At 48.9% G+C, this 25144-nt stretch overlaps 1 protein-coding gene across 2 annotated transcripts in view; it reads left to right on the top strand.

Moving 5' to 3' along the window:
- The window catches only part of pctp (phosphatidylcholine transfer protein), a 94492-nt gene that overhangs the window by 4559 nt on the left and 64789 nt on the right, over positions 1-25144 (top strand). The window contains exons 2-6 of one of the 2 annotated variants that reach the window (XM_072483883.1): positions 2072-2189; positions 7301-7380; positions 11280-11445; positions 15636-15703; positions 18287-19409. In XM_072483883.1, coding sequence (XP_072339984.1) covers positions 2141-2189; positions 7301-7380; positions 11280-11445; positions 15636-15703; positions 18287-18367 — 444 coding nt within the window. In that variant the 5' untranslated portion in view covers positions 2072-2140 and the 3' untranslated portion in view covers positions 18368-19409. Of the gene's footprint in view, positions 1-2071; positions 2190-7300; positions 7381-11279; positions 11446-15635; positions 15704-18286; positions 19410-25144 lie in introns of those variants that run through there. The other variant, XR_011936288.1, reaches the window with a different exon arrangement.

A 25144-nucleotide genomic window follows, 5' to 3' on the forward strand; every position in this document is an offset into this window, starting at 1 on the left:
AAGGTAATGGATAGCAGATGTCCCTAATGAGGTGATTTTGGTCGGATTGTGGATATAACCGTCCATTTGGCTGCCCAGTGACACTAGGAAGTATTTGAGAAAAGAGTAAACCCTTTGGCCCCTTGACCCTGCTTCCCCATTCAATAAGATCAAGGCTGATCCCTCCGAACATCACCTCTCTGCACTATCTGTGTGATCTCTCTGAACATCGCCTCTCTGCACTATCTTTGTGATCTCTCTGAACATCACCTCTCTGCACTATCTTTGTGATCTCTCTGAACATCACCTCTCTGCACTATCTTTGTGATCTCTCTGAACATCACCTCTCTGCACTATCTTTGTGATCTCTCGGAACATCACCTCTCTGCACTATCTTTGTGATCCCTCTGAACATCACCTCTCTGCACTATCTGTGTGATCTCTCTGAACATCGCCTCTCTGCACTATCTTTGTGATCTCTCTGAACATCGCCTCTCTGCACTATCTGTGTGATCCCTCTGAACATCACCTCTCTGCACTATCTTTCCTGCTTCCCCATTCAATAAGATCAAGGCTGATCCCTCCGAACATCGCCTCTCTGCACTATCTTTCCTGCTTCACCATTCAATAAGATCAAGGCTGATCTCTCTGAACATCGCCTCTCTGCACTATCTTTGTGATCCCTCTGAACATCACCTCTCTGCACTATCTTTGTGATCTCTCTGAACATCACCTCTCTGCACTATCTTTCCTGCTTCACCATTCAATAAGATCAAGGCTGATCTCTCTGAACATCACCTCTCTGCACTATCTTTGTGATCCCTCTGAACATCACCTCTCTGCACTATCTTTGTGATCTCTCTGAACATCACCTCTCTGCACTATCTTTCCTGCTTCACCATTCAATAAGATCAAGGCTGATCTCTCTGAACATCGCCTCTCTGCACTATCTTTGTGATCTCTCTGAACATCGCCTCTCTGCACTATCTTTGTGATCTCTCTGAACATCACCTCTCTGCACTATCTTTCCTGCTTCACCATTCAATAAGATCAAGGCTGATCTCTCTGAACATCGCCTCTCTGCACTATCTTTGTGATCTCTCTGAACATCACCTCTCTGCACTATCTTTGTGATCCCTCTGAACATCGCCTCTCTGCACTATCTTTGTGATCTCTCTGAACATCGTCTCTCTGCACTATTTTTGTGATCTCTCTGAACATCGCCTCTCTGCACTATCTTTGTGATCCCTCCGAACATCGCCTCTCTGCACTATCTTTCCTGCTTCACCATTCAATAAGATCAAGGCTGATCTCTCTGAACATCGCCTCTCTGCACTATCTTTGTGATCTCTCTGAACATCACCTCTCTGCACTATCTTTGTGATCTCTCTGAACATCACCTCTCTGCACTATCTTTGTGATCACTCTGAACATCGCCTCTCTGCACTATCTTTGTGATCTCTCTGAACATAATGTGTAAGTCTCTACATAAATGCTTATAAATGTGTAAAGATTGGCTAAAATTACATACTTAACTGGCTTTCTGAAATGTAATACCCGCAATTCCTTAAATGACTTAGATCCCAAAACCCTTCTCGACCTCTGTCTTGAGAGTACTCAATGACCTGGCATCCACAGCTCCCTGGGCAGAGAATTCCGCTTTGTGAAGAAATTTCTCCTTATCTCAGTCCTAAATGACTGACCCTTTATTCGGAGATTATGACCCTTTCAATTCCCCAGCCAAGGAAGACATTTTCTCTGCATCTATCCTGTTAAGCCCAGTAAGATTTTTTTGTGTTTCAATTCAATCACCCCCCATTCTTCTGAACTTGTGGAAATAAAGGCTGGTTTACTCAATTTCTCCTTGTGCCCGGTTAATCTGGTGCTAACCCACTTTCGTTACCCAGCGACATAACTGCTGTGGCTTTTCTGATGTTTAATGAAAAGCTCTTTCATCCTATTGTTGTACATGATATGACCAGATCTTATCCAAAAGAGTTGCTGTTTTCTCCTGGTGAGAGTTTAACAATGCTAGTTGCTGTTCTGCAGAGGACTACACAATTCTTTCCAACTCCCATTTTGTATTTTTCAGGAATTGTGCCTTTATGAATATAAGATCTATGGAACCTTTTCAGACTATGTTCCAGAGTTATATGTGGACATGTACATGGACCTGGAATACAGGAAGCAATGGGATAGTTACGTGAAAGGTTGGTTCACACTATTTATAGATGGTGTTTCAATGACCGCTTGTTTCATTTGTTCAAACTGAAAAGATTGCTGTGAAATAAGGAAGTCCAGAGACTGCAAGGCTTCTCTTGAAATATCAGCTACCTTCTCTGGTACTGAACTTATCTGGAAACGTCTACATTTCTTCAACTGCATGTTGTTGGATCATGAAAGGGATAACTGTAGTGTTCCTGATTACTTTTCACTACTTTATGCTGGAATATATGGATATAAAGTAAAGTCAGAATTGGATCAATAACTTTCTCGTCTTGTATGTGGACAAGGTACAAAAGCTGCTAGTATCTGTGGATTTCTAACCAAGTCCCCATCTTCTAGAAAGTTAAAGTGAGGAAGAGACGAACAAGCAGAAGCTTTTTGAATCCGTATAGGTGGTGGACTGGGGCGGTTGGTGCTGGGAAGGGACAGTGTGGTGGTGGATTGGGGGGAGTTGGTGCAAGGGGGTGGAGGTATGGTGGTGGACTAGGGGGGTTCGTGCTGGGAGGGGACAGTGTGGTGGTGGACTGGGAGAGTTGGCACAGGGAGGTGACAGATGGCGGTGGACTGAGGGAGTTGGGAGGTGACGGTTGTGGTGGACTGGAGGGTTGGCACAGGGAGGTGACGGTGGTGGTGGACTGGGGGAGTTGGTGTTGGGAGGTGGCAGTGGTGGTGGACTGGGGGGTTGGCACAGGGTGGTGACAGGGTTGCGGTGGACTGAGGGAGTCGGTGTTGGGAGGTGGCAGTGGTGGTGGACTGAGGAGTTGGCACAGGGAGGTGACAGAATGGTGGTGGACTGGTGAATTATGTGCCTTGCCCTTTCCACATCTACCCCCATTTCCTCTTCCAGAATATTGCTCCACTCTGCCCTTGCTTCAGCTTATCTGGTGAAACCCTCGTCTATGCCTCTGTCACCACTGTGCATTCTGTCACCAAGGTTCCAAACCCTGGATATTCCCCCCTCACCCCTGCACCTTGACCTTACTTTCCTACCTGAACATGGTGCTGAAAAGCAGCTACTTTGACCAAGTTTTTGGTCACCTGAACTACCTTTTCATTTGCTTGGTGCCGATCAAAGTGCTGTATATCACTGGTCATTGTAAAATCACTGAGCTTAAATGCCCAAATGGTAAATGATTCCGATTGTAATTTATTAATTATTGCGTGTATTGCTCTGAACTTTCAAAGGCGGGCAATTTTCTTGGAGCTGGTATCTACTTCCCCATCATCAGTTTCTTGGAGCTGGTATCTACTTCCCCGTCATCAGTTTCTTGGAGCTGGTATCTACTTCCCCATCATCAGTTTGTTGGAAATGCAACAAAGTGGGAGCAGCTCCGAGGATATTCCCGGCTCAGATGTTTTGATGTAGTTCTTTGTTTAAACAGCTGCCCTACATCTGTGAGCTTTGCTGAACTATAGGTCAGGTAGTCTTTATACAATCGTTTTCTTTCCACTTTGCTCTGTGTGATGTTAAAGACTCCTCTGGTGTATGGTAGGGTGGTGGGTGGTAACATGTCTTTTTTTACATGATGGTCTATTTGTGTTTTAAAACGACCAGCCCAGGAAGCTGCTGGGAAGTTCCACCCTGCACTTTCTGTTTTAGACAGATCTGATATTGTCTGCCTCTTCACTTTTTGGGGGGATTTTCTGATGTTTGTTAACCTCATTGTACAGTGAGAAGGGGTTTATGGGGTAAAGTTGTTGTATTATCAACCTTCATCTTAACTGTCCACTCACCTGGCCTTTCTAACCGACTTTGGCTTGTTTCAGCATCTGGCCAGTGTAGCTGTGAATCTGTTTATACTTGTATGCGCAGCCACACACACACCCGCGCAGCCACACACGCTCCCGCGCAGCCCCACACGCTCCCGCGCAGCCCCACACGCTCCCGCGCAGCCCCACACACTCCCGCGCTGCCCCACACGCTCCCGCGCAGCCACACACGCTCCCGCGCAGCCCCACACGCTCCCGCGCATCCACACACACTCCCGCGCAGCCCCACACGCTCCCGCGCAGCCACACACGCTTCCGCGCAGCCCCGCACGCTCCCGCGCAGCCACACACGCTCCCGCGCAGCCACACACGCTCCCGCGCAGCCCCACACGCTCCCGCGCAGCCCCACACGCTCCCGCGCAGCCACACACGCTCCCGCGCAGCCCCACACGCTCCCGCGCAGCCCCACACGCTCCCGCGCAGCCCCACACGCTCCCGCGCAGCCCCACACGCTCCCGCGCAGCCCCACACGCTCCCGCGCAGCCCCACACGCTCCCGCGCAGCCCCACACGCTCCCGCGCAGCCCCACACGCTCCCGCGCAGCCCCACACGCTCCCGCGCAGCCCCACACGCTCCCGCGCAGCCACACACGCTCCCGCGCAGCCCCACACGCTCCCGCGCAGCCCCACACGCTCCCGCGCAGCCCCACACGCTCCCGCGCAGCCCCACACGCTCCCGCGCAGCCCCACACGCTCCCGCGCAGCCCCACACGCTCCCGCGCAGCCCCACACGCTCCCGCGCAGCCCCACACGCTCCCGCGCAGCCCCACACGCTCCCGCGCAGCCCCACACGCTCCCGCGCAGCCCCACACGCTCCCGCGCAGCCCCACACGCTCCCGCGCAGCCCCACACGCTCCCGCGCAGCCCCACACGCTCCCGCGCAGCCCCACACGCTCCCGCGCAGCCCCACACGCTCCCGCGCAGCCCCACACGCTCCCGCGCAGCCCCACACGCTCCCGCGCAGCCCCACACGCTCCCGCGCAGCCCCACACGCTCCCGCGCAGCCCCTCACGCTCCCGCGCAGCCCCACACGCTCCCGCGCAGCCACACACGCTCCCGCGCAGCCACACACGCTCCCGCAGTTATATACGACGTATTGAGACCCCTCCAGATCCAATAACTGGAGGACGAGACCTTCCCAGTGCAGCAGCACTCCCATTCCATGGCCAAATGTTAGATCTGAAGATCGTTAAAAATGAACCATATTCTTCTGATTAAAAGAGTAAAGACTGCTTACTACACAGCATCTGTAGTTGTTTTCCATGTTTAATCTGTTTGGGCTTTTTACAGTGTGCTCTCCCGCCGAACACCTCCAGGTACTGTTCACTTCTGCCTAACCTCTTGTCTGTTTGTCACTAGAGTAGCTGGGACATTTTGTGTAGTTTGAGTACAGTAAATGGGTCCTGTTCAGGAAGTTTGCACATTACACAATGTTTTTATATGGCTTGTTCCTGTGCTGTACATCCTATTATCCAACAGATCAATGCTGATGTATATGCTCCACCTGAGACTAGTTACTTCATTTATCAGCAAATCCTTCTCCCTTATGTTTGTCTAACTTCCCCTTAATGCCTTGATGCCAATCACCTCAGTCACTCCTGTGCTAAGCTCCACATTCTCACCACTCTCTGGAATATCTTATTGGATGTATTAAGGGCTATAAATATAACTTAGCCACTAGTTTGCATTCCCCCACAATTGGGAATATATCTGCCATATAAAACCATATATAATTTTAAAGAATAAAATAAAGTTTGTTACGGTTGAATCAGCACATTCATTTCAAATGTGTTTGAATGCAGCCTCAGATGATGGGTTCTGAGTTGAAGTCGATGGAAACTCTGAGCACTTCCCAAAGGTTTATAGGTCAAAGCTGCTCCTAACGTCACACTAAGTTGGTATTTAAATGGGGGGGGGGGTCTTCTAAGTTTAGGATCAAAGTATATGATTGAATCACCCATGACCTGTCTGAATGACAGAAGAAGGTGAAGAGGTGAAATGGCTGCCTCCTGTTTCTATGACCCTATGAAAGAGTAGAAGAACCTTTATCACTGTATCCTTCATCTGTGTTTTATCTGCCCTGGGAGTGTTTGACTGACAGTCTAATAGTTTTGATCAGAATATGGTTGCCCATCACTGACAAGGTAAGATCTTTATTCGAAAGGGATTTGGGTGTCTGAGTTGATTATTCTCAGGAGAATTCTCACTGCTTTCTGCTTTTTAAATGAGTGCTGCCCTTCCTGTTAGTGACATCCTGTTGATTTCAAACTGTCTATTTTAATGTCGAGCATTTTGTAGATCTGCCGATTGTATATGACTTGCTATGAAAGGAGTTGGACATTAAGCTGTGACCTTCAGACCAGGGAGCGCCAAGGTTCCATCCTATTGTGTGGTAACTCGTTTTAGGAGTAGCGCAAGGGTGCTGGGATTAGTTTGTGTCATGAATCAATCAAGTTAAGTAGGCAAAAAAAAGGTCAGCATTTATAATCTTTATTAGTGTCATAAGTAGGCTTACATTAACACTGCAATGAAGTTACTGTGAAAAGCCCCTAGATGCCACACTCTGGCGCCTGTTCAGGTACGCAGAGGGAGAATTCAGAATGTCCAAATTACCTAATAAACACTTCTTTCGAGACTTGTGGGAGGAAACCGGAGCACCCGGAGGTAACCCACGCAGACCCAGGGAGAATGTGCAGACTCCACTCAGACAGTGACCCAAGCTGGGAATCTAACCCGGATCCCTGGTGCTGTGAAGCAGCAGTGCTAACCTCTGTGCTACGTGCTGCCCACACGGTTGTTCAGTGTAGATGTTGGGTGAGAACGGAATAGGACTGCCCTGTAATGGCTCTTCTCCGTTAAATAACCTGCTCTGGGAGGGCAGCCGGTGCCTGTGGTCCCACAGCCTGGAATGTGAATGAATCCCTTCTGGAGATTTGGGAGGTAGGTGTACGAGGTGAGCATGGGCGGTACGGTAGCACAGTGGTTAGTACTATGGTCACTGTCTGTGCGGAGTCTGCACGTTCTCCCTGTGTCTGTGGAGGTTTCCTCCGGGTGCTCCGGTTTCCTCCCACAAGTCCTGAAAGATGTGCTGTTGGGTGAATTGGACATTCTGAATTCTCCCTCTGGGACCCGAACAGGCGCCGGAATGTGGCGACTAGGGACTTTTCACAGTAACTTCATTGAAGCGTTAATGTAAGCCAACGCGTGACACTAATAAAGATTATTATTATAAAGTTAAATGGGTAATGGTGTATACTGATGCTTGGGGAATCTGATGAATCATTAGTTCACATTAAGCATTAAATTCTTTCTTTTTTATTCTGCAGAACTTTACGAGCAGGAGTGTGATGGACAGAAGGTGATTTACTGGGAAGTCAAATACCCCTTTCCTTTGTCTAACCGTGATGTATCCTTTCCAGTGTTGAAGTGTCCAGTTGCCTTTCTAACTGTGGTGCAGAGCAGCCCAGTGGGCTGGAGGGGTACTGCATGGGGAATTCAGATTTCCTTTGGATTAGAGAGTTATTGTTTTCTCAGTTGTTTTGAGAAAGTGGTTTGTTGCCAGTGAAATGTTGAAGTTTTATTCAACACTGTTTGAATGTGACCTCAGTCCCTTTCTGAATTCCTGTGATAAATGCCTAATGCAGTGGCTCCCTTATATCCTTGTGCATTCAGTAATGCTCTGTGGTTTAAGCTGAGCTCTCTTTGTTATTGTGTGCTTCAGTCTTCAGGCGGGCAATGTAAAGTAATTGATATCTCAGCCATCAGCTTAAGTGCATTGCAGAAAAAGCAAAGGCAATTTTTGTTCTGGTCATGAAGTGGAATGCACTGCCTGCAGGAAATTGGATAATTACTTGAAAAAAGTTATAGAGCTGTGGGAACGGACCAGGAAGTGGGGCTAATTGTATTGGCCTTTTAACAAGTTGACACAGGTACAATAGGCTATATAGCCCCTTTCTGTGTTGTCGGATTCTATTTCTGGTTGTTTTTAGTGATGTATCAATGCAATTTGCTTGGTGTCAGTGTGTAGATATTGAAGGTCTTAAAACAAAAGTTTGAACCTCCTATTAGGCATTCTTCTTGTTGCTCACCGCGTTATCTTGCCTTCCGACCTCCTGACCTGTGCACTCTGACCTTGCACAGAAGATGTGTCCAAGGGCCTCGTCTGTTTTCTGACTGCCTGGAACTAAGTTTGCAGTCTTGTTCTAACAGCTTTGCCCAGTTACTCAGAGGCATATACGGGACGTATGTTTGAAGTCTCAACACCTGTGTTCTGCACAGCACGGTGCAAAATTAATCTCCTGTGGGAGTGAAGAATGGGACCGTGTTTTGAGAATTTGCTGCCGATTTGCAGTTTTCCTTGCCATGCCAGCCACGTTGCTCACAGCACCAGCCTTCACTCAGAGGCAGCAAAATCTACCCCAGCCTGTTCTCTCATGTGTACTGACAACATAGCCTTGACATTGAGGCAGAATTTGATCGTGTGACATCAAGGGACCCGAGCAAAATTGGAGTCCAGTATCTCCCCTTGACATTCACCACTATTGCCATTGTTGAATTCCCCATCCTGGGGGGGTTACCATTGGCCAGAAACTAAACAGGACCAGCCATATAAATACTGTGGATCCAAGAGCAGATCAGAGGCTGGGGACTCTGCAGCAAGTAACTCTTCCCCCTGACTCCTCAAAGCCTGTCCACCATCTACAAGGCACCAGATTGATGGAATGCCCTCCACTTGCCTGCATGACAGCAGCTCCAGCAACAAGAAGCTCAACACCATCCAAGTTGCCCGCTTGATCGGCACTCCATCACCACCTTAAACATTCGCTCCCTCCACCATCAACGCAGTGGCTGCTGTGTGTGCCATCTATAGGATGCACAACTGCAGCTCACCAAGGCTCCTCCCACAGCACAAACGTGTAACCTCTACCACCCGGAAGGACAAAGGCAACAGTTGCATGCAAACCCACCACCCACTAGTTTCCCTGCATGTTGCTGTTTCTTCACCTTTGCTGAGTAAAATTGTTGAAACTCCCTCTCTAACAGCACTGTGGTGTACCTCCACCACGGGCTGCAGCAGTTCCAAAAGTCGCTCACCACCACCTTCTCAAGGGCATTGGGCAATAAGTGTTGGCCTAGCCAGCGATGCTCACTTCTCGACGACAAATATGGTGCGGCATGGTGGCACACTGGTTAGCACTGCCGCTTCACAGCATCAGGGATCCAGGTTCAATTCCGGCCTCTGGTGACTGTGTGTATGGAGTTTGCACTTTCTCCCCGTGTGTGCGGGGGTTTCCTCCGGGTGCTCCGGTTTCCTCCCACAGTCCAAAGAAGTGCAGGTTAGGTGGATTGGCCGTGATAAATTGCCCTTAGTGTCCAACGGTTAAGGTGTGGAGTTACTGGGTTATGGGGGTAGGGTGGGGTGCTCTTTTGGAGGGTCGTTGCAGTCACGATGGGCCGAATGGCCTCCTTCCACACTGTCGGGATTCTATGATTTTAAAAAAAAGCTTCTGGGAGCAATGTACCTTGCCACTAAAGAATGGGAGCAAATGACTTTGGAAGAAAGTGGAGGTGTTCCCTTCACAAATAGATTTTCTCCATTATTGTAGCAGTATTGAAGAGGGTACAGTAGTGTAGTGCTGTATGATTGTGGACTTGTAATCCATGGGAGGAGAGTTCAAATCCTACCATGGCTGGACAAATCTGGGCATAATTGATCATTCAACTGTTGGACTGATATGTATGTATGTATCTATGTGCAATATAGCGTGGCCAATCTACCTACCCTGCACATCTTGTGGGTCGTGGGGGTGAGACCCATGTAGACACAGGGAGAATGTGCAAACTCCACACGGATAGGGACCCGGGGCCAGGATCGAACCCGGGTCCTCAAAGAACAAAACAAAGAAAGGTACAGCACAGGAACAGGCCCTTCGGCCCTCCAAGCCCGTGCCGACCATGCTGCCCGTCTAAACTAAAATCTTCTACACTTCCGGGGTCTGTATCCCTCTATTCCCATCCTATTCATGTATTTATCAAGATGCCCCTTAAATGTCACTATCGTCCCTGCTTCCACCACCTCCTCCGGTAGCGAGTTCCAGGCACCCACTGCCCTCTGTGTAAAAATACTTGCCTCGTACATCTCCTCTAAACCTTGCCCCTCGCACCTTAAACCTATGCCCCCCCAGTAATTGACCCCTCTATCCTGGGAAAAAGTCTCTGACTATCCACTCTGTCTAAGCCCCTCATAATTTTATAGACCTTATCAGGTCGCCCTTCAACCTCCTTCGTCCCAGTGAGAACAAACCGAGTTTATTCAACCGCTCCTCATAGCTAATGCCCTCCATACCAGGCAACATCCTGGTAAATCTCTTCTGCACCCTCTCTAAAGCCTCCACATCCTTCTGGTAGTGTGGCGACCAGAATTGAACATTATACTCCAAGTGTGGCCTAACTAAGGTTCTGCAACATGACTTGCGAATTTTTATACTCCATGCCCGGCCTATGAAGGCAAGCATGCCGTATGCCTTCTTGACTACCTTCTCCACCTGTGTTGCCCCTTTCAGTGACCTGTGGACCTGTACACCAAGATCTCTCTGACTCAATACTCTTGGGGGTTCTACCATTCACTGTATATTCCCTACCTGCATTAGACCTTCCAAAACGCATTACCTCACATTTGTCCGGATTAAACTCCATCTGCCATCTCTCCGCCCAAGTCTCCAAACGATCTAACGATGTAAACGATCCTCGTCTCCATGAGGCAGAGTGGATTATTATTTGAAATTAATCAGGTTGACAAGTGGCCTGCTGTCTAACCCTGTCTGGCGGCGATGTGAATTCAGTCCCACATCAATGTGGTTGACTCTTACTGCTCTCTGAATTAGCCAAGTGAGCCACTTGTTGACCCAAACTGAAGAAATGAAAAATGAAATAAAAATCGCTTGTTGTCACAAGTAGGCTTCAAATGAAGTTACTGTGAAAAGCCCCTAGTTGCCACATTCCGGCGCCTGTTCGGGGAGGCTGGTACGGGAATTGAACCCATGCTCCTGGCCTGCCTTGGTCTGCTTTAAAAGCCAGCGATTTAGCCCTGCGTTAAAATTGCCCGGAAACAGCAATGACTGAGGAGGTTTGAGATGGAAAAAAGACCAAAGTCTATCTATTTTGTTTTCTATTATCCTAGTGATATAATATTGATAAAGTTAAATCATAAATGCAGCCTCTCAAGTGACTCCGACAACCTTTGAATGAACAAAATATGTCCTTATTTTGTGACTGAGTAGTTCTTTCCCTAACTTCACCCTCAAGTATGTTTACCGTCGTGAGCGTCATGACTTGGATGTCGGTGGACGAAAGATTTGGGTGATTGTGGCAAAATGTGTGCCGGGTTTACCAGCGAAATCAGGCATCATTAGAGTGGAGGACTATCATCAAACCATGGCGCTGGAAAGTGATGGTAAAAAAGGCACCAAAGGTACCATTACGAGATTCTCGACTCACTGCAAGATCTCTTAGATGTTTAATGGTAAATGGGATTGATTCATATTGTATCCATCAATCCAATGGGTTGTGACGCTGGCCTTCCAAATTAGTTTGAGTCTGGAGGGAGCATTTTGAGCAATGTAGCAGCTTAGATGTGGGTGGATATGGGAAGCACAAGTAGTACACGTGAACAAAGAACAAAGAAAAGTACAGCACAGCAACAGGCCCTTCGGCCCTCCAAGCCCGTGCCGACCATGCTGCCCATCTAAACTAAAAGCTTCTACACTTCCTGGGTCCGTATCCCTCTTCCCATCCTATTCATGTATTTCTCAAGATGCCCCTTAAATGTCACTATCGTCCCTGCTTCCACCACCACCTCCGGCAGCGAGTTCCAGGCACCCACTACCCTCTGCGTAAAAAAACTTGCCTCGTACATCTACTCTAAGCCTTGCCCCTCTCGCCTTAAACCTATACCCCCTAGTAATTGACCCCTCTACCCTGGGAAAATGTCCCTTACTATCCACTCTGTCAATGCCCCTCATAATTTTGTAGACCTCTATCAGGTCGCCCCTCAACCTCCTTCGTTCCAGTGAGAACAAACCAAGTTTATTCAACCTCTCCTCAAAGCCAATACCCTCCATACCAGGCAACATCCTCTTCTGCACCCTCTCTAAAGCCTCCACATCGTTCTGGTAGTGCGGCGACCAGAATTGAACACTATACTCCAAGTGTGGCCTAACTAAGGTTCTATACAGCTGCAACATGACTTGCCAATTTTTATACTCATTGAAGGCAAGCATGCCGTATGCCTTCTTGACTACCTTCTCCACCTGTGTTGCCCCTTTTCAGTGACCTGTGGACCTGTACACCTAGATCTCTGACTGTCAATACTCTTGAGGGTTCTACCATTCACTGTATATTCCCTACCTGTATTAGACCTTCCAAAATGCATTACCTCACATTTGTCCGGATTAAACTCCATCTGCCATCTCTCCGCCCAAGTCTCCAAACAATCTAAATCCTGCTGTATCCTCCGACAGTCCTTATCGCTATCCGCAATCCCACCAACCTTTGTGTCGTCTGCAAACTTACTAATCAGACCAGTTACATTTTCCTCCAAATCATTTATATATACTACAAACAGCAAAGGTCCCAGCACTGATCCCTGTGGAACACCACGAGTCACAGCCCTCCAATCAGAAAAACACCCTTCCATTGCTTCTCTCTGCCTTCTATGACCTAGCCAGTTCTGTATCCACCTTGCCAGCTCTCCTCTGACCCCATGTGACTTCACCTTTTGTACCAGTCTGCTATGAGGGACCTTGTCAAAAACCTTACTGAAGTCCATATAGACAACATCCACTGCCCTACCTGCATCAATCATCTTTGTGACCTCCTCGAAAAACTCTATCAAGTTAGTGAGACACGACCACCCTTCACAAAACCGTGCTGCCTCTCACTAATATGTCCACTTACTCCAAATGGGAAAGAGCTTGTCTCGAAGAATTCTCTCCAGTAATTTCCCTACCACTGACGTAAGGCTCACCGGCCTGTAGTTCCCTGGATTATCCTTGCTACCCTTCTTAAACAAGGGAACAACATTGGCTATTCTCCAGTCCTCCGGGACATCACCTGAAGACGGTGAGGATCCAAAGATTTCCGTAGAGCTGTAAAGTTTGTACTGTGTAGTCTTTACTTAAAAAGGCACTTGAGCTAATAGGTCAGTGCTGGTGAGGACAGGCCTGTCACTGTATAACACTGGGGTACAGTACTGGTGGAGACAGGTCTGTCACTGTTAAACACTGGGGTACAGTACTGGTGGGGACGAGTCTGTCACTGTATAACACTGGGGTACAGTACTGGTGGGGATGGGTCTGTCACTGTATAACACTGGGGTACAGTACTGGTGGGGCAGGGTCTGTCACTGTATAACACTGGGGTACAATACTGGTGGGGATGGGTCTGTCACTGCATAACACTGGGGGACAGTACTGGTGGGGCAGGGTCTGTCACTGTATAACACTGGGGTAGAGTACTGGTGGGGACGGGTCTGTCACTGCATAACACTGGGGGACAGTACTGGTGGGGCAGGGTCTGTCACTGTATAACACTGGGGTAGAGTACTGGTGGGGACGGGTCTGTCACTGCATAACACTGGGGGACAGTACTGGTGGGGACGGATTTGTCACTGTATAACACGTGTACAGTACTGGTGGGGACGGATCTGTCACTGTATAACACTGGGGTACAGTACTGGTGGGGACAGGACTGTCACTCTAACACTGGGGTACAGTACTGGTGGGGACGGGTCTGTCACTGTATAACACTGGGGTACAGTACTGGTGGGGACGGGTCTGTCACTGTATAGCAATTGGATACAGTACTGGTGGGGACGGGTCTAACACTGTATAACACGGGTACCGTACTGGTGGGGACGGATCTGTCACTGTATAACACTGGGGTACAGTACTGGTGGGGACAGGACTGTCACTCTATAACACTGGGGTACAGTACTGGTGGGGAAGGGTCTGTCACTGTATAACACTGGGGTACAGTACTGGTGGGGACGGGTCTGTCACTGTATAACACTGGGGTACAGTACTGGTGGGGACGGGTCAGTCACTGTATAACACTGGGGTACAATACTGGTGGGGACGGGTCTGTCACTGTATAACACTGGGGTACAGTACTGGTGGGGACGGGTCTGTCACTGTATAACACTGGGGTACAGTACTGGTGGGGACGGGTCTGTCACTGTATAGCAATTGGATACAGTACTGGTGGGTACGGGTCTGTCACTGTATAGCACTGGAGTACAGAACTGGTGGGGACGGGTCTGTCACTGTATAACACTGGGGTACAGTACTGGTGGGGACGGGTCTGTCACTGTATAGCACTTGGATACAGAACTGGTGGGGACGGGTCTGTCACTGTATACCACGGGTACAGGACTGGTGGGGACGGATCTGTCACTATAACACTGGGGTACAGTACTGGTGGGGACGGGTCAGTCACTGTACAGCACTTGGATACAGTACTGGTGGGGACGGGTCTAACACTGTATAACACGGGTACCGTACTGGTGGGGACGGATCTGTCACTGTATAACACTGGGGTACAGTACTGGTGGGGACAGGACTGTCACTCTATAACACTGGGGTACAGTACTGGTGGGGAAGGGTCTGTCACTGTATAACACTGGGGTACAGTACTGGTGGGGACGGGTCTGTCACTGTATAACACTGGGGTACAGTACTGGTGGGGACGGGTCTGTCACTGTATAACACTGGGGTACAATACTGGTGGGGACGGGTCTGTCACTGTATATCACTGGGGTACAGTACTGGTGGGGATGGGTCTGTCACTGTATAACACTGGGGTACAGTACTGGTGGGGACAGGACTGTTACTATAACACTGGGGTACAGTGGTGGGGACGGGTCTGTCACTGTATAACACTGGGGTACAGTACTGGTGGGGATGGGTCTGTCACTGTATAACACTGGGGTACAGTACTGGTGGGGATGGGTCTGTCACTGTATAACACTTGGGTACAATACTGGTGGGGATGGGTCTGTCACTGTATAACACTGGGGTACAGTACTGGTGGGGACAGGACTGGTACTATAACACTGGGGTACAGTGGTGGGGATGGGTCTGTCACTGTATTACACTGGGGTACAGTACTGGTGGGGATGGGTCTGTCACTGTATAACACTGGGGTACAGTACTGGTGGGGACGGGTCTGTCACTTGTGGCTTTGGTGAATACAATTCTAAGGTGCAACATTGCACAGTGCCTGTAATGGTTTAGTTGGAAATGCAATGATAGACAGAGCCTGCTGTATCCCAGTGCTATACAGGAACCGACCCGACCCCACCAGTGAGCCTACGGCAGGTCTCGGTTTTGATCCTTTATTGTGTGAGCAGTTGTCACCGATGGAACTATAACCTCGGCAGGTCAGCATCTTCCTCCAAGGGTAAATCTGAAGGTCTGATAGAAGGAGAGCCTCTGAGACAATCACAGACATTCCCTGGGGTAACCCAACAATATTCCAAGTCAAACTCTCTAAGGCCTTTGAATATTTGGTTAGTAATATTATCATGCTATATTTATCAAGAAATTTAGATTGTAAAAGAATTGGTCCCTGTTCTATTTTACAGCTGACATTTTATTCTTTCAGTGTTTATGCATTACTTTGATAACCCTGGAGGTATGATCCCAGCCTTCGTCATTAACTGGGCAGCAAAGGTAAGTCAATGTTTTCTCTGATGTGGTGGTTTATTTATAGGAAGTGATAAGTGTGTTACTGTACAATGAATAAATGTTTCCAACTCTTCCTTGTGCCAAGGTCTGGCAGATGGAGCTGAATAATCTACCACTTTGTGGTTGAATGTCTTGGAATCATCAGTCAAATGGTTAAAGAGAAAAAAGGTTAATTCTTTCATTGGAATAGCCCTGTGCCAGCCAAGTCTCAGTAAGCAGTAAGTCAGAAAAGGTGACTGTGTCCTGAGTGCTATCCTGACACAGCCGATCTGGACCAGACCCGCCCTACATGGTGCAAAAGCCTAGGCTTCACCATCTAGGCTTACACCTGATAAAGACAAGTGATTTGTCCATTATCGATGAGGGGATGGTTGTGGGGAAGTGATCTTATCACTGGGGTAATGCTCTGAGGGCCCTGGGTTTGAATCCTACTATGGCAGATGGTGAAGAAACTACAAGAGGGACAAATATTCTTGACTTCATAACAGCCCGCTTGATTGGCACCCCTTCTACAACCGACAAACAGTAGCAGCCGTGTGTACCATCTACAAGATGCACTGCAGTAAATCACCAAGGTTCCTTCGACAGCACCTTCCAAACCCACGACCACTACCATCTAGAAGGAAAAGAGCAGCAGATACCTGGAAACCCCACCACCTGGAGGTTCCCCTCCAAGTCACTCACCACCCTGACTTGGAAATATATCGGCCGTTCCTTCACTGCCGCTGGGTCAAAATCCTGGAACTCCCTCCCTAAGTGCAATTTGGTTGTACCTACACCACATGAACTGCAGCGGTTCAAGAAGGCAGCTCACCACCAACTTCTCATGGGCAATAAATGCTGAACGAACCAGCCCACCTCCCATAAATGAATTAAAAAAGAAAGAAATTATGAGGAACAATTTGTGTTTAGCAGGTTTAATCAGGAAGGGGGAGCAGCACGGTGGCGCACTGATTAGTTCTGCTACCTCACGGCGCCGAGGTTCCAGGTTCGATCCCGGCCCTGGGTCACTGTCCGTGTGGAGTTTGCACATTCTCCCATCTCTTTGTGGGTCTCACCCCCACAACCCAAAGATGTGCACGGTAGGTGGATTGGCCTCGCTAAATTGCCCCTTAATTGGAATTTTTTTTTTTTTTTTAAAGTTCAGGAAGGAGTGAAATAAGCACTCGGACTGGGAGATCCTCAAAATCTCTAGCCTTTGCCTGAAATGAACCTGTTTATAAATCACACACAAACTATCTCTGCGCCTCCTTTAGCGTTTCCATTCTGTGTTTAACATCTGCTTGTAGAGGAAGGAGGTATTAGTCCGATTGCACAGCCAGATTCCATTCAGTGGGGTAGAAGTGGATCTAGACTGATGACTGCATTATGGCTGATGCAACACTTTGCTCCATTCTTCACGTGGAATAGCGGTATACATGTGTGCACACGTGTGTGCAAAGGTTAGCTTATTTCACTTGTTCTGGAAGTTACCTAAAAAAGGATAAAGTTAGTAATGCGCACACAAAGATTAGCTAAAAATGAAGATAAAAACGATACTTACAAATGTAAATTAAGTTCGACCAATTTGGTGTCGGCCTGATAAGTTTTCAACTTGGATGTTGTGTTGAATGAAGGGACGATTGTGAGGTTGCAGAGTTTTCTCTGGAGCTGTGATAAGTTCCACTGTCAATTCAGATGTTGCTTTAACAGTAAATGGGTGGAATGCGGTTTAGAGTGAGGAAAACGACCCTTACTCCTGTTCTGTAGCGTGGTACTTTTAGCTGCCTTGTTAATTTACAGCAGACCAATAGTTCTTTTTAGATTGCTTTCTTTGTCTCTCCCTGGGTTGAAGCTTTTTTCCAGACGCTCCTCTGTGGATTTACCATTTTCCTGCCCTTTAAGTGCCTTTTTGCAGGTTAGGCAAGATGTTGTCCAGGTCTTGCTGCATATGGACACAGACTGTTTCAGTATCTGAGGAGTCGAGAATGGTGCTGACGTCTCTTTACTTCTTGTGGTGATCAGAAGGGTCAAGCTTGTTTACACCTTAGTGGTTTATCAGTTGGTGTCTTTCTGTTTGGAGGAAAAGCCATCAAGTCAATGAGTTTGGGTTTACTATTTTGGAACACTCCCTTCATGTGAAATGTATATGGTTGAGGAATGCATCCTGCTGTCCTCAGCAGGTAAGTCAAGTCGCCATCATCCCGGAGGAACAGAGGCTGCTTTCCCCATTGAGGGGGTGAGCTGACTGGTGGTGGTTTAACCTGAGTGTCACCACACCTCAGCAAGGGGCAAGGTTGAGAAGGCGGAGCCTTCATGAATAACCTCAGCCAGTACGGGGATTGAACCCACGCTGCTGGCCTCGCTCTGCTGAGCCAACAGGGCTAAACCAGCCCCCATTCAGGAGGTAAGAGAAATAGATGATTGAAAGCCTCACAAGTCTTTGAACCCTATACGAGGATGTTTTTGAAAATGTGACCTTCAGAACCATTTTTCTAAAAACAACTGTAATATCACACCTGCCCAGTAACAGTACTTAAACTTTGGAAAACTTATTTCTTGTCAATAACGCAATGATGTTTTCCACAGAGTGGAGTGCCTTCCTTTCTGAAGGAAATGCAGAAAGCTTGTGCTAACTATCCTGAATACTGCAAGAAATCTGGGAAATAATCACCATGCTACTGATTCAGAGTCGGCACTCTGAGGTGAAGAGGAGAATTGCTCCGGATTCTGTACTTTGTTTCTTTTTGCTTAGGATTGTGACCAAATTGCATTGATCTGTTCAACAACGCTGACCATGCTGACCTGCCCTGTGTATCGCACCGTAGAGTGTTACAGCAGTGCAAGAGGCCCAGTATGCTGGCATCTCGAGCTAACCAGTTCTTTGTGCCACTATCATTGAATAAGTGACGGTGGATATTATAAAATGGCCACCCTGTTAACACAAACAGAGACTGCGTTTTCGTAAGCAGCCTCGATATTACCCACACAATGGTCTTAATGGGGAGGAAATGGGAAATGGAATGGAGGAGGGAGAAAATTTGCACGACACCGTTAATCTTGTTTGGGACTCTTTGTACTGTTTGAACACGTTTGCCATTGGGAAAGCCTGGGGAGCAGCTGTCCAGCTCTCCTCTTGGTTGTGCCCTGCATTGTATGGAGACCTTGAATGAAGGGGAAAGGCATGAAATATTAGCAAATATTGCTAACCCGTTCCTGGATCTGGGTCTGAAAATTTTCCATCTGTTCTTTTCTTTCTGTCACTTGCCGCCGCCGCCGCCGCGGCCCCCCCCCAAATCCCTGACAGTACGTCTCTCGGGATTTGAGCTTGGCTTGTTGTACATTTGAAGCCGACCGATGAAGGACAGGGTGGTCAACACTGCCTCACTGGTTGCAGAAACTTTAACTGTGCTTAATAGAGACAATGATTGACTATAAAATATCAGCTCCTCTGAGGTTTACATTCTGTTTCTGCTGATTCTAGCTATTCTCTGAAAAACAATTGAATGCTGATATTCACAGGTCTTGGGTCATGGCAGCATCGGCTGTGGCTGAATTTAACGCAGAAATGATTCTAATTGAATTATGGCACTAAACTCTGAGAACCTTTCTTACTTTTCCACAAGTTGTGACCACGTGCCTTCAGTAACAATTGCTTATTTGATTTCTATTAATCTTGCATCATGGGGGGGGAGCGGCGGGGAGGATGGAGGGCAGCGAGAGGGTGGGTGGGGGGGCAGCAGGGGAGTGTGGGTGGGGGGCAGCAAGGGAGTGTGGGAGGAAAGGGTGGGGAGCAGCGGGTGGGGTGGTGGGGGACAGCAGGGGAAGGTAGGGAGCAGCGGGGGAGGGTGGGAGGGGCGGGTGGGTGGGAGGGTTGGGGTGCGGGTGGGTTGGGGTGCGGGTGGGAGGGGTGGGGTTGGGTGGGTGGGATGGGGGCAGTGGGGGAGGGGTGAGGAACAGTGGGGGAGGGTGGGGGCAGTGGGGGGACGGTGGGGGGGGGTGGGGGGCAGTGGGGAGCAGCGGGGGAGTGGGAGCAGCGGGGGGAGTGGGGGCAGAGGGAGGGGCAGTGGGGCAGTGGGGGAGGGGGGGTGGGGGCAGGGGGGCGGGGGGAGTGGGGGCAGGGGGGCAGGGGGAGGGGCAGTGGGGGAGGGTGGGGATCAGCAGGGGGAGTGGGGGAGGGTGGGGATCAGCGGGGGAGTGGGGGCAGGGGGAGGGGCAGTGGGGAGGGTGGGGATCGGCCGGGGGGAGTGGGGAGGATGGGGAACGGTGGGAGCAGTGGGGGCAGCGTGGGGAGTGGGGGGCAGCGTGGGGAGTGGGGAGCAGTGGGGGAGTGGGGAGGGTTGGGGGCGGAGTGGGGGGGAGGGTGGGGGGGAAGTGGGGGGGAGTGGGAGGGTGGGGGGCAGTGGGGGGGAGGGTGGGGGGGAAGTGGGGGGGAGTGGGAGGGTGGGGGGCAGCGGGGGGGTGGGGAACAGTGGGGGGAGCGGGGGGAGTGGGGAGAAGCGGGGGGAGGGGAGGGTAGGGGCAGTGGGGAGGGTGGGGAGCAGCGGGGGGAGTGGGGGAGCAGCGGGGGGAGTGGGGGAGGGTGGGGAGTGGGGAGCAGTGGGGGGCAGCGGGAGGGTGGGGAGCAGTGTGGGGAGCAGTGGGGGGAGTGGGGGGCAGCGGGGGGAGTGGGGAGGGTGGGGGGCAGCGGGGGGGTGGGGAGCAGTGTGGGGAGTGGGGAGCAGAGTGGGGAGGGTGGGGAGCAGTGGGGGGCAGCGGGGAGGGTGGGGAGCAGTGGGGGGAGTGGGGAGGGTGGGGGGAGTGGGGGAGTGGGGGTGGGGCAGTGGGGAGTATGCAGAGAAATTAGGCGGCTTTGGCTTAGCTTTGGAAGTACAGCATCTAACTTCATGTAGATGTTTCAGTAGGGGAGCATTTTGGTAACAGTGACCACAATTCAGTAAGTTTTAAAGTACTGGTGGACAAGGATAAGAGTGGTCCGAGGATGAATGTGCTAAATTGGGGGAAGGCTAATTATAACAATATTAGGCGGGAACTGAAGAGCATAGATTGGGGGCGGATGTTTGAGGGCAAATCAACATCTGACATGTGGGAGGCTTTCAAGTGTCAGTTGATAGGAATACAGGACAGGCATGTTCCTGTGAGGAAGAAAGACAAATACGGCAATTTTCGGGAACCTTGGATGACGAATGATATTGTAGGCCTCGTCAAAAAGAAAAAGGAGGCATTTGTCAGGGCTAAAAGGCTGGGAACAGACGAAGCCTGTGTGGCATATAAGGAAAGTAGGAAGGAACTTAAGCAGGGAGTCAGGAGGGCTAGAAGGGGTCATGAAAAGTCATTGGCAAATAGGGTTAAGGAAAATCCCAAGGCTTTTTACACTTACATAAAAAGCAAGAGGGTAGCCAGGGAAAGGGTTGGCCCACTGAAGGATAGGCAAGGGAATCTATGTGTGGAGCCAGAGGAAATGGGCGAGGTACTAAATGAATACTTTGCATCAGTATTCACCAAAGAGAAGGAATTGGTAGATGTTGAGTCTGGAGAAGGGGGTGTAGATAGCCTGGGTCACATTGTGATCCAAAAAGACGAGGTGTTGGGTGTCTTAAAAAATATTAAGGTAGATAAGTCCCCAGGGCCGGATGGGATCTACCCCAGAATACTGAAGGAGGCTGGAGAGGAAATTGCTGAGGCCTTGACAGAAATCTTTGGATCCTCGCTGTCTTCAGGGGATGTCCCGGAGGACTGGAGAATAGCCAATGTTGTTCCTCTGTTTAAGAAGGGTGGCAGGGATAATCCCGGGAACTACAGGCCGGTGAGCCTTACTTCAGTGGTAGGGAAATTACTGGAGAGAATTCTTCGAGACAGGATCTACTCCCATTTGGAAGCAAATGGACGTATTAGTGAGAGGCAGCACGGTTTTGTGAAGGGGAGGTCGTGTCTCACTAACTTGATAGAGTTTTTCGAGGAGGTCACTAAGATGATTGATGCAGGTAGGGCAGTAGATGTTGTCTATATGGACTTCAGTAAGGCCTTTGACAAGGTCCCTCGTGGTAGACTAGTACAAAAGGTGAAGTCACACGGGATCAGGGGTGAACTGGCAAGTTGGATACAGAACTGGCTAGGCCATAGAAGGCAGAGGGTAGCAATGGAGGGATGCTTTTCTAATTGGAGGGCTGTGACCAGTGGTGTTCCACAGGGATCAGTGCTGGGACCTTTGCTCTTTGTAGTATATATAAATGATTTGGAGGAAAATGTAACAGGTCTGATTAGTAAGTTTGCAGACGACACAAAGGTTGGTGGAATTGCGGATAGCGATGAGGACTGTCTGAGGATACAGCAGGATTTAGATTGTCTGGAGACTTGGGCGGAGAGATGGCAGATGGAGTTTAACCTGGACAAATGTGAGGTAATGCATTTTGGAAGGGCTAATGCAGGTAGGGAATATACAGTGAATGGTAGAACCCTCAAGAGTATTGAAAGTCAAAGAGATCTAGGAGTACAGGTCCACAGATCACTGAAAGGGGCCACACAGGTGGAGAAGGTAGTCAAGAAGGCATACGGCATGCTTGCCTTCATTGGCCGGGGCATTGAGTATAAGAATTGGCAAGTCATGGTTGCAGCTGTATAGAACCTTAGTTAGGCCACACTTGGAGTATAGTGTTCAATTCTGGTCGCCACACTACCAGAAGGATGTGGAGGCTTTAGAGAGGGTGCAGAAGAGATTTACCAGAATGTTGCCTGGTATGGAGGGCATAAGCTATGAGGAGCGATTGAATAAACTCGGTTTGTTCTCACTGGAACGAAGGAGGTTGAGGGGCGACCTGATAGAGGTATACAAAATTATGAGGGGCATAGACAGAGTGGATAGTCAGAGGCTTTTCCCCAGGGTAGAGGGGTCAATTACTAGGGGGCATAGGTTTAAGGTGAGAGGGGCAAAGTTTAGAGTAGATGTACGAGGCAAGTTTTTTACGCAGAGGGTAGTGGGTGCCTGGAACTCACTACCGGAGGAGGTAGTGGAGGCAGGGACGATAGGGACATTTAAGGGGCATCTTGACAAATATATGAATAGGATGGGAATAGAAGGATACGGACCCAGGAAGTGTAGAAGATTGTAGTTTAGTCGGGCAGTATGGTCGGCACGGGCTTGGAGGGCCGAAGGGCCTGTTCCTGTGCTGTACATTTCTTTGTTCTTTGTTCTTTGTTCTTTGTTCATGAGTGAATATGAGGAATATATATATATATTGTTGGACTATTACATACTTTATTTTGTGAAATTATGAGTGTAAATCTTTGCCATGTTTCTGGCTATGTACCTGAATGATCAAAATGTTCACCTGTCAGATAGGCACATTTCTGACTGGCCTTTTATCAGTGTGCAAAGCTTGTATACAATCCTCTGCAGTCCCTGAATGGTCCTTCCTGAAAGTGGGTTGGGGTGCTGGCTTTTAATGCAACTGCTAACATTTGTATCCTTCATTCTCACTTCCTTGATCAGAAAGTGTTGTCTGAGTTCTCAGGACTGTCCAGGGCCGCGCACCCTGTCCAGGGCCGCGCACCAAGGCTGTACACTATCCCTTACTGTCTTGTCTTGACAGTTGAACACTTGGCTCTTCGCATTCTTGACTGCCTGGCTGGGAATGGAACCGCACCATCTGTGATGGTCCCTTAGTGAACCCAGCTCACACTCTACATTGGGTGCAGTTTTTAAGGCTGATAAAATGTCTGCTAAGCCTTTCAATATTCTCAGGATCTTTCTGCCCTTTTTAACCCCAACCCCTTCTGTTGCCTTTGCAATACCATCCACTCCTCTTCACCGTTTTGTTACCCTTCTGTCCACCCCCTGATTGCAGCCTCTCCGTAAACCCTCTCTTGCTCCTTTTACAGTGAGTGCTGCCTTGAACCCTGGCTCTTCAATTTATTTCAATGCTGCTCGCACCAGAATTATGCCCCAGTTGTGACCCTGTTTTTTTTCTTTGGCCTCATTTTCTTTTAATTTAAACACCTTCCATCACCCCAACCAAGAGGTTTGCATAGCTCCCTTCCTTGTCTTCAGCACTTTGCTCCATTAATTTCCAACTTCCGAATGTTTCTTTTGAATGACCAGGATTGTATGCTGGATCTCTTCCTTTGTTTAGATGTGCCCAGTCATGCATCGTATTTGTTTTCCTGAAACTTTAAAACTGATAGTTAAATAAAATTCTGTATCCTTTGTTTTTTGTGGATCTGAGTGGAGTTCTGAATGAGGTAACGCTGGATGGTAAGAGGGGTATCTCCCTAGTTTCAGTAGTTACTGGCAGGCTGCCAGCTGGCTGAGATGAGACGAGGAAGCTGCTATCCGGCACTGTGTCATTTGACTTGGAGCTTTCACATTTCTGTTTTAACAATAACTTCCATTTATATAGCACCATTGGAGTAAAAATGTTCCAAAATCTATGCATTCCGAGCATTATCTGACTAAATTTAACACCGAGCCTCATGAGATGTTAAGGAAGATGGCGAAAGCTTGGTCAAATTGATATGTTTTGAGGAATGACTTGAAGGAACAGAACGGAGGGAATTCCAGAACGTAGGACCCAGACAGCTGCCGATGGTGACGCAAAGGAATTTGGGGACGGGCAAAGGACCAGAATGGAGAGAGTGCACCATTTTCAGAGGAGTGGAGAGGTGGCGGAGGTTATAGAGATAGAAGAGGCAAGACATGGAAGGACTCGAGAACCAGAAAGTACAAACATGCGATATGTTGCAATAACTGAGGGAATGAGGAAGAATCTGTGCAAATACAGTAAGCAAGAGGAGCTGAAAGTAAACTCTTGGATTTACTTGAAGTAGCAAAGGTGAGTTGGAAGGAAGAATTGGTTCACAGGACTATGTTACAACACCCAGGGCTTGTGCATGGTCAATTTCAGCCCCACTGCCCTGGAGTCACAACACAAGTGAATGAATCAATAGTTCTTATAAAAATACCCAAAGCCTTTGGCTCTTGGCTGCCCAATAATTACAGTCACCAGGTTTGTAAGTTTAAACACAATTATGGGCAGTACAGTGATTATCACTGTTGCCTCCCAGCTCTAGGGTCTTGGGTTCGATTCTCGGCTTGGGTCACTGTCTGTGCGGAAACTGCACATCCTCCCCGTGTCTGCGTGGGTTCTACCATTCACTGTATATTCCCTACCTGCATTAGACCTTGCAAAATGCAGTACCTCACATTTGTCTGGATTAAATTCCATCTGCCATCTCTCCGCCCAAGTCTCCAAACGATCTAAATCCTGCTATATCCTCTGACAGGCCTCATCGCTATCCGCAATTCCACCAACCTTTGTGTCGTCTGCAAACTTACTAATCAGACCAGTTACATTTTCCTCCAAATCAATTATATATACTATAAACCGCAAAGGTCCCAGCACTGACCCCTCCGGAACACCACTAGTCACAGCCCTCCAATCAGAAAAGCAC

Source organism: Scyliorhinus torazame, chromosome 18 (assembly GCF_047496885.1).
Source record: "Scyliorhinus torazame isolate Kashiwa2021f chromosome 18, sScyTor2.1, whole genome shotgun sequence".
Classification (NCBI taxonomy): Eukaryota; Metazoa; Chordata; class Chondrichthyes; order Carcharhiniformes; family Scyliorhinidae; genus Scyliorhinus; species Scyliorhinus torazame.